This window comes from Monodelphis domestica, chromosome 1, assembly GCF_027887165.1.
Source record: "Monodelphis domestica isolate mMonDom1 chromosome 1, mMonDom1.pri, whole genome shotgun sequence".
Lineage (NCBI taxonomy): Eukaryota > Metazoa > Chordata > Mammalia > Didelphimorphia > Didelphidae > Monodelphis > Monodelphis domestica.
In genome coordinates this window covers 30,974,207-30,992,000 of record NC_077227.1, presented here as the reverse complement: position 1 = coordinate 30,992,000, position 17,794 = coordinate 30,974,207, and the positions used below count along the sequence as shown (strand labels likewise).

The following is a 17,794-nucleotide window of genomic DNA, read 5'->3' as shown; positions in this document are numbered from 1 at the left end:
CCTGACAATCCACTTGACAACAGCTATTTTTTTCCAAAGAGCCTGGGAACCTTGGGAATTCCAACGGGGACAAAATGATGTTTGGGGCTTTAAGTTTTTTAATCAAATATTACAATATTCCTCTTCCTCCTCCTCTTTCTTCTTCTTCTTCTTCTTCTTCTTCTTCTTCTTCTTCTTCTTCTTCTTCTTCTTCTTCTTCTTCCTTCTTCTTCTTCTTCCTTCTTCTTCTTCTTCCTTCTTCTTCTTCTTCCTTCTTCTTCTTCTTCCTTCTTCTTCTTCTTCCTTCTTCTTCTTCTTCTTCTTCTTCTTCTTCTTCTTCTTCTTCTTCTTCTTCTTCTTCTTCTTCTTCTTCTTCTTCTTCTTCTTCTTCCTTCTTCTTCTTCTTCTTCTTCTTCTTCTTCTTCTTCTTCTTCTTCTTCTTCTTCTTCTTCTTCTTCTTCTTCTTCTTCTTCTTCTTCTTCTTCTTCTTCTTCTTCTTCTTCTTCTTCTTCTTCTTCTTCTTCTTCTTCTTCTTCTTCTTCTTCTTCTTCTTCTTCTTCTTCTTCTTCATATAAGTAGTTTAAAGCTGAAGGCTTTGTTTGGAGATTTAGTTGCCATTTTGTTTCACTCTTTATCTCTTAGTATTTGTCTTGGGAGTTTAAATAAAGATGCAAAAGGCTATTTTCTAGTATAAAGCTTTTTGTTGGGGGGACAGATAGAATTTCATCCATGGAGGTCCTTCCTCTCTCCCCTTCTACAGACCAAAGCAAACAAGTGTGTGGCCTTGGGCCAATCCCCTCTCCTCTCTGGGTTGCCTGTTCCCCAAGTTCCTTCCCAGGTCTCCTGTCTCAGGGGCCAGACAGGCTTGGAGGGCTCCAGCTCTGAAGCAGGGACACCCTACCTGTCCCATCTGGCATGGCACAGACGTAGGTGGGCAGCATCTTCACCGTGGCCAACGGCTGGGTCTCCTTCTTCAGCCCGTACTCCATCTCAGACCTCATCTTGTTCTTCACGCTTACCAGGTGCTCTCGGGTCAGCTGGAACAGGGCCAGCACTTCGTCAATCACCTTCCTCTGGGCCTGTACCCGAGCAGCCACAGCGGTCACCATGGCTGCCCCCTTGGCACTGCCGCTCTCAGAGAGGAGGAACCGGACATCACAGTTGGGGACCAGCTTCCTGACCACTTTGTGTAAACGCTTTGGGTACCTGAAGAGGAGGAACAAAGAGAATTGTGAGCCCCCAGGACCTTGGGGCACCTAGGCCAACCCCCTCCTTTTACAGATGCGGAAACTGAGCTCTGAGACCAAGCCTTATCCAGGGGGGGGACGTAGTTTGTCAGTGACGGTGCTGGCACCAACACCAGCTGGGCCAGATGTGGGCCCTTCCAACCAGACTGCAACAATGGAAGCCAGTTCCTTCCCCAGGATTCTGCCCTAGAGGGGCCCAAGAGGCCATCTAGCATTTTACACATGAGGAAGCCAAGGGCCACAGTGGTTAGTCAGAGGTGAGGAGCAGAGCCAGGATGGGCACGCAGCCCCTGCCCAGTGCAGGGCAGGCCATTGGGCACCCTGAGAGCTCACAGGCTCCACGAGAGACCAGGTTGGGCAGGGGTGAGGAGCAGAGCCAGGACGGGCATGCAGCCATTGGGCACAGCCAGGGTGGGCAGGGGTGAGGAGCAGAGCGAGGATGGGCACGCGGCCAGCGGGCATGGCCGGGGGGCAGGGCGGTGTGGGGGCGCTCCTTACTGAGGGTGGGTTTTGTAGAGCGTGCCGTCCATTCCCACGGTGGTCCTGAGCCGGGTCAGCCTCCTGTTCTCCCGCAGGCGGTTCAAGATGGCGGCCAGGGCTGCGGCGCAGAGATTGGCCGATCGGAAGGAGACGATGGTGCAGACGTGCTGGACCGCCACGCAGTCTTCTTCCGAAGGCTCCAGGCCCAGCTCCCTGAGGATCTCCCTGGTGTTCTGGAGCCCCTCCTTGTACCTGGCCGGCCGAGGAAACACGAGTCACGGGCTGGCCCACATCCTGGGGAGGGAGCTGCTTTCACCCTTACAGACTGGACCTTGCGACCTTGGGGAAGTGACTGACTCCCTGAGCCCTGGTTTGCTCATCTGTGAAATGGGGATGAGAATGGGGGCTGCTGGATGGTTTGGCAGAGAGAGCCAGGCATGGAGAGGGGAGGTCCTGGGTTCAGGTCTGGCCTCGGCCATTTCCTAGCTGGCCAAGTCACTTAAGAAAGAAAGAGGAGGGACAGTAACTCTCAGAGGATGAACTAGAGAAGCCAGCCTGGGGGCGGGGGGGCCAACAAGCCGAGAGCCCCCCCTGGCACCGCTCGGGCAGCTATGCTTGAATTGGACCAACGAACCCTTGTTGACAACATTTTTAAACATGGAAGAAAATATATCATTAATAGAGAGAAGAAAATATTTGAATGGAAAAGTGACTGGAAACAGAAACAGATTTGATGACATAAACATATTCTGCAAACCAAAAGCAATTGTATAGGGAAATCTTAGGGGGGAAACCCAAACAAATTGTGGGGGAAACCTCGGTAACAAACACGTCTGACAAAATCCAACACAAAAACCCAGAAGGACCCGGCGCAGACTCAGAGGAGGGATCCTCGTTTCCCAGAATGGGAATAATTTTCCACAAAAAGGAAACACGTTTTTCAGGATCGTGTGAAAAAGCATTTCACTGTCCGGCCATCAGAGGAATACGGGGCCCACAAAAGGAATTCTGGGGCACCCCTCATGCCCGGCCACTTGGCAGAGAACCGCTTTAAAAATACAATCAGCTTGAGAGGCACGCGGTTCCAGGACTCTCCTTTAAGCCCTTCTGGCTTAGAATCCGTTCCAAGGACCGGTTCTAAGGCAGAGGAGTGCGAGGGGCTCCCCTGTTTGGGTTCAGTGACTTGGCCAGGGTCACAGAGTTAGGAGGTGTCCAAGGTCACATTTGAACCCAGGACCTCCCATTTCTAGGTCTGGCTCTCCAGCTGTCCCTCCATCGTTCATGGAGCTCTACATGGGCACAATCTTTTCAGAAGGCAACCTCATTAGGTATAGAAGAAGGATGACCTTCCTGACTCAATCTTTCTATTCCTAGAATTCTGCCCCGAAGGACTCATCATGGTGAGAGCCTGGAGCGAGCTGCGGGTTCAAGGACGAGGGAACCTTAGCACAGGCGTGGGGTAAGGCCTGGGCAAGTCGGCGTGTGGGAAGGGAAAGCCTATCAACTCAGCCAGGAAACGTGAAGAGGAGAGAAGGGAACGCTGAGCACCCCGGCTCGCCTCTACCTTTTAAGTAGCCACAACTCTGCGAGGTTTCCGCTCTTTGGCTGCCTGGTGGGCCCAGGTATGGGGGCCCCCGGGGGCCTGAGGGCAGAGAGGGCCTCGGACACTCCTCGCTGCCCCCACTGCCCAGCCTCAGAATCGGTGTGGCTTCTGCGAGGGCAGGGAAGGAGCCCGCACGAGCCTCTTACTTCTCCATCAAGGCCACGTGTCTCGTCTCGATCTTGCCCTTGGTGTGGAGGGCCGAGGATTTCTCGCCCTGGAACAGGAGGCCAGCCTTGGTCATCTTCAGAAGGATGAGCCTGACCAGCTCCCCGATGTACAGGCCGCTGATCATCTTCTCGAACCTAGGATCCAAGGAGGGGACAAGGAGATGGGGCCGGGAGAGCACAGGGAGTCTGCAGAGCCCGGGCTGGGCAGCCTCCGTGGCCAGCGACCGGAGAACGGCTCAACAAGGAACAGAGGAAGACGGAAAATGAGACTCAAAAGGAATCTGGAAAACTGCGTCCAAAAGGACTAAAAGCCACCCAACAGCCCCGTCGAGGGGAGAAAAGCTGAGGCTCAGAGAGGGCCCTGGGCAGAGGGACCAGGAAAGCCTGGAGAGGCCCGATGTGGGCTAACATGAGTCAACAAAAGGCAAAAGCTGTCAAGGTTGTGGACAGCTGGGGGGCTCAGTGGATGGAGAGCCAGGACCAGAGAAGGGAGGTCCTGAGTTCCAATCTGCCCTCAGACACTTCCTAACTGGGTGACCCTGGGCCAGTCATTAACCCCCATTGCTTAGATCTTGCCATCCTTCTACCTTGGCACCAATCATGCACAGTATGGATTCTAAGAAGGAAGGCGAGGGTAGGTTCGTTGTTGGGACTGAAGTTTAGTTTTGCTTTTTTCCTTTTTCTGCAGCCCTTCCTTTCTGTCTTAGAATCAGTACTACATAGTTGGTCCCAAGGCAGAAGAGTAGCAAGAGCTAGGTAATGGGGTGAAGTGACTTGCCCAGGGTCACCCATCTAGGAAGTGTCTGATGTTAGACTTGAACCCAGGACCTCCCCACACTAGGCCTGGCTCTCTGTCCACTGAGCCACTCGGTCACTCCCAGGGATGTTTTTAATAAAATATTTCATTTTTTATTCATTAATTTGGTTAATAATTAAGCTCCTTGGATGTCTCTGGTGCAAAAAACATGCAGGAGGCAGGAGGCAGGAGCTGTCAAAGGGCACAATCAGTACATTAAATTAAAAAGGTTTTGTCAAGCAAAACCAATGCAACTAAAATTAGAAGGAAAGCAACAAATTGGGGAAAATATTCATAACAAAAACCTCTGACAAAGGTCTAATTACTCAAATTTATAAAGAGCTAAATCAATTGTAGAAAAAAATCAAGCCATTCTCCAATTAATAAAGGGACATGAATAGGCGGTTTTCAGCTAAAGAAATCAAAACTATTAATAAGCACATGAAAAAGTGCTCTAAATCTCTTATAATCAGAGAGAAGCAAATCAAAACAACTGAGGTATCACCTCACACCTAGCAGATTGGCTAACATGACAGCTATGGAAAGTAATGAATGCTGGAGGGGATGTGGCAAAGTCAGGATATTAATTCATTGCTGGTGGAGTTGTGAATGGATCCAACCAGTCTAGATGGCAATTTGGAACTATGCCCAAAGGGCGATAAAAGACTGCCTGCCCTTTGATCCAGCCATAGCACTGCTGGGTTTGTACCCCAAAGAGATAATGAGGAAAAAGACTTGTACAAGAATATTCATAGCTGCGCTCTTTGTGGTGGCCAAAAATTGGAAAATGAGGGGATGCCCTTCAATTGGGGAATGGCTGAACACATTGTGGTATATGTTGGTGATGGAACATTATTATGCTCAAAGGAATAATGAAATGGAGGAATTCCATGTAAACTGGAATGACCTCTAGGAAGTGATGCAGAGTGAGAGGAGCAGAGCCAGGAGAACATTGTACACAGAGACAAACACACTGTGGCACAATCGAATGTCATGGACTTCTCTACTAGTACCAATGCTGTGATCTAGAACTATTTGGAGGGAGATATGAGAAAGAAGCTGTCCAAATTCAAAGGAAGAACTGTGGGAGCAGAAACACAGAAGAAAAACAACTGCTTGGTCACATGGGTCGATGGAGATATGATTAGGGATATAGACTCTAAATGATCACTCTAATGCAAATATCAATAATATGGAAATAGGTCTTGACCAAAGACACATGTAAAACCCAGGGGAATTGTGTGTTGGATATGGGAGGGGGTTGGGGGAGGGGAGGGGAAAAAACATGATTTTTGTATTCCTAGAAAAATGCTCTAAATTAATCAATTAAATAAAATTTTAAAAAGGGGGGGCACGATCAGGCCAGTGAGGCAGGATGGAGTCTGGGAAAGGGAAGAGGACAAGTCAATGGCAGAAGCCTTGAATGCTTCAACAGGACTCTGAGCTTGAGCTGCTAAGTGAAGGGAAGCTCAGGAGATCCTGGAGCAAACGCAGGGCAAAAACACTTCTGGCCAAGCAAGGAGATGGCCCTGGGAGGGCCGTGTTGTCTAGTGGGTAGAGGGCAGGGAGAGACCTGGGCTCCGTCGGGCCACAGACTCTTGGCACATCTTTGAGCCTCAGTTTCCTTGCCTGGCTCAAGCTGACTGGAGAGCACTGGGGCAAAGATCTGGGTTCGAGTCCCCCATGACAGTAAAACAGGATAGTTCTCACCCTATCTCGCAGGGTGGTTAGGAGGATCCAAGGGGGGTTTGCAAACTTTAAGGGCCAGGAACACGTCGGCTATGGCTGGGGTCCAGGTAGGGGAATGTCCGGTCCAGTGGCCGGCCCAGTGAGAAGAGAGGAAGGGAAGAAGGACTCAGACTGTGGCTAGGCAGGGAGCAGAGACGTGCCCGTCACCCCGAGGCCCGCAGACCTGATGCCCCAAGGCTCGGCGGCCACTCACAGCTGTTTCCCTGGATTGATGGACCCCAAATCAAGCTCCCTGTCAAACTCGGTGCGGATGTCCTCCAAGGCGCCGTCTTCCCCGAAGGCCCCCCACTCGGTGTTGATGGCCATGCGGCCCTCGTCCCCCTCCACCAGGTCGATGTTGCTCATGTCCTCCATGTAGCAGGCGTTGGTGCCGGTGCCTAGAGGAGGAGTCAGAGAAAGCCTTCGTCACCCCGAGGAGGAGGAGGAGGACGGCGCAGAGCCGGGCGAGGCTGCCGGCCTTTGGGAGTGTCCACGGCGCAGCTCTGAGCCTCGAAAGCAGCCGACGCCACCGAGCTCCTGGGAGGCTGCCTTGGTGCTCCTCGAGGCTGGAGGGAACACGGCCCAGGGGAGCCTCCGGCCACACGGGAGGTCTCAGGGCCAAGCTCTGCCTCCGAGCTCTTGTTTGTGGGCAACGCCAAAGGCTGAGATGGAGAAGGGAGCCCTCAAGGGCCGCAGAGGGGGAGCTCGAGGGCCTGCCGGCGCCTGGACGCCACCCACCAGCGGTCCCCTCCGACCAGTGCCTGCCTGGGAGCCGGCCTCGGCCAGCCGCTCCTCCAGAACCCACCGATGATGACTCCCACTTCGCAGCGCGGGTCGTCGTAGGCGCACGTCATCATGGTGGCCACCGTGTCATTGACCAGAGCCAGCACATCCACGTCCACGTCCTGGGGGGGCAGAAACCGCATCGGGGGGCCGAGCTTTAGCCCCATCTCCTTCCCAGCATGAGACCCCCCATCTCAGGAGCCGCCCCCTCCCTGGCGGCCTCGGAGAGGGAGGGGCGTCCAGCCTCTGGGCCCCCCGGGACCCCAGCAAGCTCTGGGGCGGCCACAGACCGGGGAGCTGGACGCCCGCAGCAGGGCCTCGTGTTTAGAAGGCGTCACGCCAGCAGCTTGTAGGCAGGACGTCCCGAGGAGGAAAGCGGACTCTCCGGCCCATCTCCCGGGGCTCCCCCCAGACGGTGTGCACCCCGCAGCCAGGACCCTCCGTGGCGCGCCCCAGGCCCTCACCTGGTGCCTCCTCAGAGCTCTGGTCAGGCTGCTCACCACGTCCGTATCCTGCACGCCCCGAACCTTAAACTTCTTCGTCCACGAAAGCAGGATCCCCTGCGGGAAGGTTTCGCGCCGTCAGGACGTAGGGACCCAGGCGTCCTGGTCCTGCGGGCCCCCCCCCAGGCCCTTCCTCCGTCCGTAGCCACCTTCGGGACCTTCTTCTGGAGAGTCTTGGGGGAGCCCAGGACAGGCCGGGGACGCGGAAGCCCCCTGCCCAGCCTCCTCCCCACGCCGGCTACGTACCTCCTCCAACTTGCTCTGCTGACACGGAAAGGAGAACGTCAGGCCCAGAGGCAGCTTCTTGTGGGCCAGGTCTCGGGTCTTCACGAAATCAGCCGCACAGTCGGCCACGTAGTCAAAGAGCTGGAGGGAGGGGAGGCGACTGTGAAAGCAGAGCAGGGCCGGGGCCCCCCCACCTGCGCCCCAAGGCCACCCCCATGAAGGTCGAGCAGGGCTGGGGGGACCCCCACTGCCCTTCTGTGCCCCAAGGCTGACCCTGTGAGGGCAAAGCAGGACTGGGGACCCCCTGCTGCCCTCCTGCACCCCAAGGCCACCCCCATGAAGGTCGAGCAGGGCTGGGGGGACCCCCACCACCCTCCTGTGCCCCAAGGCCACCCCTGTGAGGGCCAAGCAGGGCTGGGCCCCCCCTGCTGCCCTCTTGCACCCCAAGGCCATCCCTGTGGGGGTCAAGCAGAGCTGGGGACCCTCCGCTGCCCTCCTGTACCCCAAGGCCACCCCCGTGAGGGCCAAGCAGGGCTGGGGCCCCCCCGCTGCCCTCCTGCACCCCAAGGCTGCCCCTGTGAGGGCCAAGCAGGACTGGGGACCCCCCGCTGCCCTCCTGCACCCCAAGGCCACCCCTGTGAGGGCCAAGCAGGGCTGGGCCCCCCCTGCTGCCCTCTTGCGCCCCAAGGCTGCCCCTGTACCTCAGAACCGCTCCCGTGGATGATCTCCTTGGGGGTCGGGTAGATCTGACTCTCCATGTGAACATTCGGCTTGCCCTCTTCGGAAACTCTAACCGTCAGCACACGGAACTTGGAGCCGCCGAGGTCCAGAGCGAGGAACTCTCCCTTCTCTGCGGAACATAAACACCTCCTGGATCCTGGGGTTCGAGCCCCGGCCACCCCCTGTTCCCACAGCAGCAGAAATAGTTACAGGCGAAGCAGCTACATCCACCCTGCTGGACTCTCCGGTTCTTCCCGAGACAGCAGGCATCGCTCACGCTCACGCTGTGCTCCAGGCAGAGGGGCGCACACGCCTCTGCCCTTATCAGGTCCCCCAAACTCCTGGACTGACCTCGATGGGGGGAGGGGGGACTCCCATTTTATCCATGAAGAAACGAGGCTCAGAGAGACTATTTGAGCTTGTCCTGCACGTCGCCATCCCTGCGTTGCCTCCCCAATAAACCTGGGCACTCCCTGAGGGCCAGGACCACCTTTTGGCATTCTTTGCCTCCCCAGCCCTTGGCACGGCACCTGGCACAGCACAGCCACCGAATGAAAGCTTGTTGACTTCACATAAGTGGCTTGTCCATAGTCATGCCCAGAGTATGGGCGAGTGGCAGGATTTAACCTCCTGCCCAAATCTGTGAGCCATGCTGCCTGTCCGAGCCTCAGTTTTCCCATCTATACAATGGGAATTGTCGTCTAATTAATCCTGTACAAGATCATGCCTGTAAAGTGACTGGCAAACCTGGAAATGAGGTGTAAATGGCAGTGGTGAGGATTTGGTGGAAAGAGCGCCTGCTCGGAGGGCCTCCTGTGAGAGGAGTGAGGCTCTTGAGGGTCCTTCTGGCTGCTCTGAAGGATGGTTTCGTGGGGGGAACTGTCCTGGGACTAGCCAAAGATGCTGATGGTGCTGGGGATTCAGAGTGTCTCACACCAAGGGATGCCTTCCACATTTCTGAGGAGTCTCAGGATTTTAGGGCTTAAAGAAACCTGAATATCGCCGAGTCCAAACCCTTCATTTTAGAGGCAAGACCCCGAGAGGAAGGCGTCTGCCGAGGGTCACACAGGCTCCAGGAAGCCTTAAATCCTGCTGAGTTTGAACCTCTCCTTTTACAGAGGAAGAAACAAAGACCAGAGAGAGGAAGGGGCCAGGAAGGGACTTGCAACCTCCAGTGGATTCTCGAGCCACCCTCCCCACTGACTCCGACGGCGTCTCTGCAGGGGTGCTACATGGACCCAGACCACCGTCCCTGTCTTCTCCATGGCTTTGGTTTCTCCCAGACGCCTCACAGTGGCATGGAGATGACCTCTGGCCCTCCAAGCCCCGGTGAGTCCAGTCCGAGCCTGGGCAGCTCTTGTTCTCACCCATCCAGACTTCTCTCCCATCACTCTCCTTCCTCCACCCAGCCAAAGGGACTTGGCACATCCCACCTCTTGCCTCCAGTTCGCTGCTCAGGCTGTCCCCACCCCAAGAATCTCCTTCTTCCTCTGGTCTCTTCTTAGAACCTCCAAATCCCTTCAAGGATGAACTCAAGGCCTCCCCTTCCACATGAGGGCCCCTGAGGACCCCCCAAATCATCCTCTTTCTCTTCAAACTGCTCGTCCAAGTTCAGAAGATCAGATTCACGTTGAAAGGAAGCGAGAAGGCAGGGATGCCAAATGGCTCATTCAAATGGGAAGGCTACAGAATCATCAGATGGAGGTTCTGGGCCTGGCCCGGGCTTATGGAAATTGTGACAGCCAAGCCCAGGGTCCAGAGCCCGGCATGCCCTCAGCCGAGCATCAGCTTCTGGAGGTAGAGACCATCTCCCATTTTGTCTTTGTAGACCCATACAAGAAAGACTAAAAATAAATTATTCTTGTTCCACAGATAATCAGTGATCCCGAGTCATTTGTTTTGGGGTCTACTAGAAGAATGCTTGGTTCCATTCTCAAACCTGGAGCCCTGGGGCATTGGAAGGCCAGAGCTCTGGGCAGGAACGACCACTTCTAAAGTCTGCTCCAGACAGAATCCTCGATCTGCTCATGGTGGGACCAAATGGCCTCTGAAGAGTTTCTGAGAGTTCAGACCCAGTGGCCTGAACCCTGCCTCACACGCTTATTATCCTGGACTAGTCACATAATCGCTATATGCCTCAGTTTCTCCATCTGTAAAATGGAGGTCAGGATAGCAGCAACCACCTCCCAGATAGTTGTAAAGCTCCTTGTAAATCTTGAAGGGCATAATCAATGCTTTTTATCATCCTCATCATTCTCTTTGTACCTTTGTTTTTTCTCAGTTCAAAAAAGTTCTCCACTTAAATTGAGAAGCCCAGGTTTTGGTCAGCAATGAATGAATGGATGGATGGATGGATGGATGGATGGATGGATGGATGGATGGATGGATGTTGGATGGATGGATGGATGGATGGATGGATGGATGGATGGATGAATGAATGGATGAATGGATGGATGGATGGATGGATGGATGGATGGATGGATGGATGGATGTTGGATGAATGGATGAATGGATGGGTGGATGGATGAATGGATGGATGGATGTTGGATGGATGGATGTTGGATGAATGAATGGATGGATGGGGTGTGGATGGATGGATGAAAGGGCATTTTAAGCATTTACTTATGCTATGCACCAAGAGTCAACATAACATTTTGTACAAAGATGCCTGGATTGTGAACCAAGGGCCAGAGTTCGAATGACAGATAGGTTATTCCTTCACCATCTGCCCTTGGGGAAGTCACGCCATTTCCTCTGGGTCTCTGTTTCCTAATCTGTACTGTAGGGGGCTTCAGGGAAAGGATCTCTGAGGCCGGCTGCAAGCCCTACATCCCCCACGCCCTTCCTGACACACCTCACTTCCCATCTACACCCTCCACTCCCCAGCCTGGCTCACCAGGAGCAAGCACTCACCTGAGCCATCTGGGATGGCCCTGACAAAAGTAGGCAGCATCTTCACACAGGCAGTGGGGTTGGTGTCCTTCCCGAGGCCCTTCTCCATCTCGGCGCGGAAGCGGGTCATGATGTCCAGGAGGGTGTCATCGGAGAGCCGCAGATGATACAGAAACCTGTCCACCTTCAAGGGACACCAAGAGGATTCCCCAGCTGTCCCCCAGCGACCCCCAGGAGGGACTTCCAGGATTTGTTAGTGATGATCCTCTTAAGGATATTTAGGTTCTCACCAGATTCCGCCCTGTCGGGCTCAGCCCAGGAGGCTCGATCAGTCAGTAACCACATCTGACATCCCTCCTGACCCTGAGCCTGGGCAAGGTTCTTCCCCTCAAGGGGGATCCCCAAAGGTGGCCCAGAGCTGGGCTTGTCTTGGCTGCTCTCTCTGGATGGCAGCCTCGACTCAGAACCTCTAGGGCAATGAGACTCTCTCTCTGCGCTCTGCCTGACTCGGTCCCCCCTTCTTTTGCTTCTGGGCCCTTTCCTGTGCCCATGTTCCTAGAGGACCAGCCCGTGTACCCCCAGGTCCCAGCACAGTATTCCACAAATGCTTAGTGGAGGATTCAAAGCCATCCCCACTTCCCCTCCCCTCCACCCACCATCTCCTGAGAACAGAGACCTCAGGACCTTCAGGGACGCCCACGAGCCACCCATTCCCAAGACTGGTAGATTGTGTCTGGAGCTTTGGCTCTCCACAATCTGGCACAGCTTAGGCATCTTGCCAAGCAGAGGGTGTTTAGTCAGGAAGACCTGAATTCAAATTCTGCCTCTGACCCTGCCTCACTGTATATGACTTGGAAAAGCCGTCTTTCCCTTTTCAGCCTGTGTTTCCTCACCTGAAAAATGGAATCGTCACACCTCCCACCCAAGGTCACTAAGGGGCTTAAAAACGAGAACATGAATGCCACGTGGGGCAGCCAGTAGGTCGATGCCAGGCTTGGCATCAGGAGGATCTGGGTTCAAATAGATTTCCCAGCGGGAAGAACTTGGGCAAGTCACTTCCCCCTGATGGCCTGGCCCTCCCCCTTCTGTCTTAGAATTGTCACTAAGATAGAAAGGAAGGGCTGGAAAAAAGGAAGAAAATGCATGCAAAGGGCCACAAAGTCTGCCCACTGCTCGGACGCGCCGAAAATTCTGGCAATGATCCAGTAGAAAGGAAACCCAAAGGGGGTGTCTCAAACCCAAACAGGAAAGGCACAAGGGAAAAAGCACTGAATTAGGGGCTTCTCTGGGCTAAGCCACTGCGGGCAGAGAATGATGCCATTGTCTCCGAGAATGCCAAGCCTGCTTCTGCCATGACTCATGAAGCACGAGACCCGAGGAGAGGGCCCCCAGGGAGGCCAGCCTGGGAACCACGCTGCTGGTCATCCCACCCTCCAGGGGATGGACAGGAAGCTGGCCAGAGACGGCCACCCTCCCTTAGTGCTTGTTAAAGGGAAACAGACCCACGGGCTCAAGGGAGCCAGAGACACAGAAGCAAAGATTCACAGCTTTTACGGGCAGGGGCAACAGATCCTGAAGGGATCCAGAAGAGTCAGTCCAAGTGCAAAAGAATGACTATGGGGGTGGCTCTGTGGATGGAGAGCCAGGATCAGAGATGAGGGGTCCTGGGTTCAAATCTGGCCTCAGACACTTCCTATTGGGTGACCTTGGACAAGTCACTTCACCTTCATGACCCTGCCCTGACTGCCTTTCTGCCTTGGAACCCAAAGATGGAAGGTGAGGGTTTAAAATAAAAAAGGGAGGAAGAATTACTGTGGTGGGACTAAAGAGTATTAGAATATCTAAGGGGAAGGGAAGGGAAGGGAAGATTCATTCTGAAGCAGGATGGCTAGGGGAGGCCAGCCCCAGGAACTGAATAAATATAAACAAATAAAAGCTGCCCTGTCTGACAGAAATAGGTTTCTATTTACATAAATAGATAAATATTTATTTTTATTATATTTATATATAAATTGGTTCAGATTTTTGATATTTGCATTTGCCAAGTGGGTCTGATTTTAGAATTTAAATTTTTTTTGTAATTTATATATTTATAATTATAATATTTCTTTCATCCAAATGTTTTATTTTAATTTAAATTAAATTTTTAAAAAATTTACATTCCACAGTCTGTCTATCTTGGCTTTGCTCTAGCCATCTTTTTTTCCTTTTGACATTAAATGGTTCCAGGGAGGGTACAGACCTCCCCCCCTTTCCTGTGCCCATCCATCAAGGGCTGAGTACAGACAATGGTTTAAATAAATCAGGATCCTCAGGGTCTTGGGGCTCTTTCCCCTGGGAAAGTGAGGTCATGGGGGGCCTGGGTTACCCCCACCCCCAGTCCATCCCAATGGCTCTCTCCACCTATGGGGCAGACACCAGAGCAGCTGGCAGCCCCCCCAGAACCCCTGCAGAGAAAACCTGTAAAGAGACCCCCAAGAAAAGGCCCTGCTTGGCCTGGACCTTGGAGAGAGCAAGTCCTAGAACCATCGACTTAGGGCCTATTAATAGGGCCTTGGGAGGCCATCTCCCCATTTTATGGATCAGGAAACGGAGGCTGAGCAAGGTTCAGGGACTCGCCCAGATGGCAAGACATAGCTGGGAGAGGGTTTCTCGATGCAATGAATAAACGGATTTTTCTAATAAAACATCCCAAGAAAATAATCACGAGCCAAGAATGATGCTCTCCAAGCCTTGCCTGAATATTGGTTAATTGATAGAGATGAAAACAAGGGGCAGGTGGGCAGGGCCACAGAACCTGGGTTCAAATCTCACCTCTCCCTTTCATGCCTTATGGACCTTCCGTCCTCAGCCAGTCTTTCAGAGCCTCGGTTTCCCCATTGCAAAAGATGGGCCTCTATCAATCAAGACGGCGCCCCTCCCCCAGCCCTAAATGTAATATCCTGGGGCGCCGGGCCCCAAACAGGGAAGGGAAGAGCCGGGGAGCCCGGTGCTCCGGGTCCCTCCCCACTCCTGTGAGCCGGAGCCTGGTCTGTCCCCCCAGCATCCCCCCCAAACCCCGGGGCTCCCCCTCGCAGCCCCCCCTGACCTTCTTAATCTGATCTTCTTTCAGCTTTGTGAAATAGAAAGCCAGCAAGTGGACGGCGAACATGGTGGCAGCCCGAGGAGGGAGCGCAGCTCGAGCGGCGATGGAGCGGCGACCTGCGGCTGCCTGCCCGAAGGGCTCAATGATTAAACTTTGCCTTGATCTCCCGCCCGCCCTCTCTCCTTCCCTCGTCACTCTTTCTATTGTCTGAAGGAAGGCGCGGCAGGTCCTGGGAGAGGGGGGAAGTGTGAGTGTGCGTGAGTGTGAGCGTGAGCGTGAGTGTGTGAGCGTGAGTGTGAGTGTGTGAGCGCTCAGGGCTGGGGCTCCTTCTGCCGATGGACCATTCTTAAGAGGGTTTTTGGCCACTAAATCTAATTGCTATGCAGACTCGTTTCTCCCTTGGCCAAACCCTTGGTGGGAGTTAGAGGAGGGAGCACCCGGCTAGGGGAGAGGGAGCCACAGCCCTCCGAGCCAGAGGGGGGAGGGGGGCTGGACTCCCCGGAGCTCTCCTCCGAGGCACGTTGGGAAAAGCCCCGATAAACCCCTGCGGGAACGATGCCAGGAAAAAGGCTTTCGGGCGGAGCTAGAGGCCAGCCGAGGACGCGGCGCCGGGTCTTCAGGAGGGAGCCGGAGGCCCGGAGAGGGGGGACCCAGGGTTTAAGCCGAGGCCTCAAACTCCCTAAAGGCCGGCCCGCTTGGCCCTTCTCCCAGCCACATCTGGCCGTCGGGAGCCCTGGGAATGGACTCCTCGGAGGACTGGCTGACCCACAAGCAGCCACCGAGAGCCTTGACTCCGTCCTCACCCCCGAACCTGTCGCCTCGGGCGGCTCCAGGAAACGCAGCAGGAAGGACAAACTGTCCGTCCTCCAAACTGATGAGGGACGGGCAAAGGTGTGGAGGCAGGAAATGAAAAAAAAAACAAAAGAACTGGCGATTTATTGAATGTGGGTGGGAGAGGCAAAGAGAGGGGGAGCGACAGAGAGAGGGAGGGAGGGAGACACAGACAGAGGCTGACAACGAAACATCTCCTCAGACCTTTCTTCCCACAGCCAATGGTTGGCCAACGTAAACGAAATCTTATTTTGTTAAAAATCCCTGCAGGGTCTTCATCGGGCCCAGCAGACACCGCAGACTCGGGCTCACGTCTTGCCTCAGACATTTCCCGGCTCGGTGAGCCTCATCTTCCTCCTCTGACCCGGGGCTAACAAGGCTTCTTCGTGAGGCAAAGCTCGGGTGGAGGACCCCGGGTGTCCCAGAAGTCTTAGTGCTGAGCCTCGGGCCATCTCTCGGGCCTTCCTTCCCGTCCGGCTCCCTCTCCGAAGAGACTCGCCTTTAGCCAGAAGCGGAGCCTCCCTCGAGGGGTCTGGAGACCCTGACCCGGCGCCTGTTCCCGTCCCTGGGGCTCCCGCGCATCAGATGCCGCTTCTTCCAAGGCCGTCCGGGCTGACGGGCTCCCTCAGTCTCTCTGGACCGGGCAGGGGCTTGCCAGGGTCCCTCTTTCAGCCCTTCCCTTCTGACTTTGAAACGAGGCTCTGGACGGGCTCCAGGCCGGCGAGGGCAGCCTAAGGGACTTGCCCAGGTAGGAATGCCGGTCCTCCTGGTCCGCCTGGCCTGCCGCTGCTCTCCCCGCGCTCTCCAGCACTGCACTGCCGGGGGTCGGGGGGGGGGAGGCGCTCCCTTCTCTCCAGGTTTGGGGGCACCCAGACCTCTCCCTCCCTGCTGCCCCGCGGCTCTACCGAGCTCAGCCTCTGGTCCGAGGGAGAGGAGGGGCGCTTCCTGGGGGGAAAACGCTGACGAACTCCCTTTGGGGGAGGAGTTCCAAATGGCTCAGCCACCAGGCTCAGGGGTGGGATTCGATCTCAAGACCTCCGACTGCGGAATCCAGGCAGTTCCGGGGACCTGCTGGCTGCCCAACTGGGGCCACAGACACAAACCAAGCCATTCTCTAGGGCAGGCGGGCCAGGCCCGGGTCTGTGGTCTTGTTTTGAAAAAGTCCTTAGTAGCCCTTTTGATAGAATTGGCTTTCTTTACACACACTATATTTATTTTATGCACTTAAAATTCGGATCCGATTTTACCAGACTGTCCAACAGGTCCTTTTATTAAAACCACAATACAAAGTTTAGCAGAATACAGGCTTCCTACACGGCTCTGAAAGGCCTCTTGCTGTTCCTTCAACACTCTGCATGTCCAGAAGGCACTCAGTCCCTCTCTTGTACCCCTTTCCAAGCGGAGATCAAAGGCCACCTCCTACAGGAAGCCTTCCCTAATCACGGGCACCTCATTCTCTTTGGAATTACTTTGGATAAATACCATAGCTGGTGTCTTCCCCAAGAGAAGGGCAGCCCTGTGGTAGCTAGCAAAGCCCGTTTCTTCTGCGGTCAGAGAACATGGGTTCAAATCTCACCACTAATGATGACGGCCCTGGCCATTTCCCCTATCTCATTTGAACCTCACAACCATCCTGGGAAGTAAAAACTATTATTTTTCCCATTTTACAGTTCAGGACCCCGAGGCAGAGGTTCTGACTTCCCCAGATTTCACAGTCAAGAATTGTCCAAGGCTGAACTTGAACTATCTTCCGAACAAACTCACCCTACCCCGGGCTACTCATTGCTACTAGGCTGGTGCCACTGAGAAGATTTAGGGTGGGAAAGGACCTTGGAGACTATCTGCTCCCATCCCTTTGTTTTGTTTTTGAAATTAAACTGAATCATTTTAAATGCAGTACCTCCATCTCTGAGGGGAAAAAAAAGACTTTTACAAACATATAAAAATATATTCCCACATTGGAGGAGGAGGAAAAGGAAGAGGAAGAAGAAGAGGAAGAGGAGGAAGAAGAAGAAGAAGAAGAAGAAGAAGAAGAAGAAGAAGAAGAAGAAGAAGAAGAAGAAGAAGAAGAAGAAGAAGAAGAAGAAGAAGAAGAAGAAGAAGAAGAAGAAGAAGAAGAAGAAGAAGAAGAAGAAGAAGAAGAAGAAGAAGAAGAAGAAGAAGAAGAAGAAGAAGAAGAAGAAGAGGAGGAGGAGGAGGAGGAGGAGGAGGAAGAAGAAGAAGAGGAGGAGAAGGAAGAAGAAGAGGAGGAGGAGGAAGAAGAGGAGGAGGAGGAGGAAGAAGAGGAGGAGAAGGAAGAAGAAGAGGAGGAAGAGGAAGAAGAGGAGGAGGAGGAAGAAGAGGAGGAGGAGGAGGAAGAAGAGGAGGAGGAGGAAGAAGAAGAAGAAGAAGAAGAAGAAGAAGAAGAAGAAGAAGAAGAAGAAGAAGAAGAAGAAGAAGAAGAAGAAGAAGAAGAAGAAGAAGAAGAAGAAGAAGAAGAAGAAGAAGAAGAAGAAGAAGAAGGAAGGAAGGAAGGAAGGAAGGAAGGAAGGAAGGAAGGAAGGAAGGAAGGAAGGAAGGAAGGAAGGAAGGAAGGAAGGAAGGAAGGAAGGAAGGAAGGAAGGAAGGAAGGAAGGAAGGAAGGAAGGGAGGGAGGGAGGGAGGGAAGGAGGGAGGGAAGGAAGGAAGGAAAGGGAAGGAAGGAAGGAAGGGAGGGAGGGAGGGAAGGAGGGAAGGAGGGAGGAATAGAAAAGCTTAAAAGCAGCCCCTCTTCTCT

At 53.9% G+C, this 17,794-nt stretch overlaps 1 protein-coding gene across 1 annotated transcript in view; it reads right to left on the bottom strand.

Moving 5' to 3' along the window:
- LOC100015984 (hexokinase HKDC1) overlaps nucleotides 1-17,143 on the bottom strand; it is a 29,600-nt gene extending 12,457 nt beyond the window's left edge. The window contains exons 1-10 of the mRNA XM_001364110.4: nucleotides 14,212-17,143; nucleotides 11,145-11,307; nucleotides 8,213-8,361; nucleotides 7,533-7,652; nucleotides 7,248-7,343; nucleotides 6,806-6,905; nucleotides 6,215-6,398; nucleotides 3,456-3,611; nucleotides 1,725-1,958; nucleotides 881-1,185 (exon numbers count right to left, since the gene is read on the bottom strand). Coding sequence (XP_001364147.1) covers nucleotides 881-1,185; nucleotides 1,725-1,958; nucleotides 3,456-3,611; nucleotides 6,215-6,398; nucleotides 6,806-6,905; nucleotides 7,248-7,343; nucleotides 7,533-7,652; nucleotides 8,213-8,361; nucleotides 11,145-11,307; nucleotides 14,212-14,274 — 1,570 coding nt within the window. The 5' untranslated portion in view covers nucleotides 14,275-17,143. The remainder of the gene's footprint in view (nucleotides 1-880; nucleotides 1,186-1,724; nucleotides 1,959-3,455; nucleotides 3,612-6,214; nucleotides 6,399-6,805; nucleotides 6,906-7,247; nucleotides 7,344-7,532; nucleotides 7,653-8,212; nucleotides 8,362-11,144; nucleotides 11,308-14,211) is intronic.
- Between the last annotated feature and the right edge of the window lie 651 nt (nucleotides 17,144-17,794).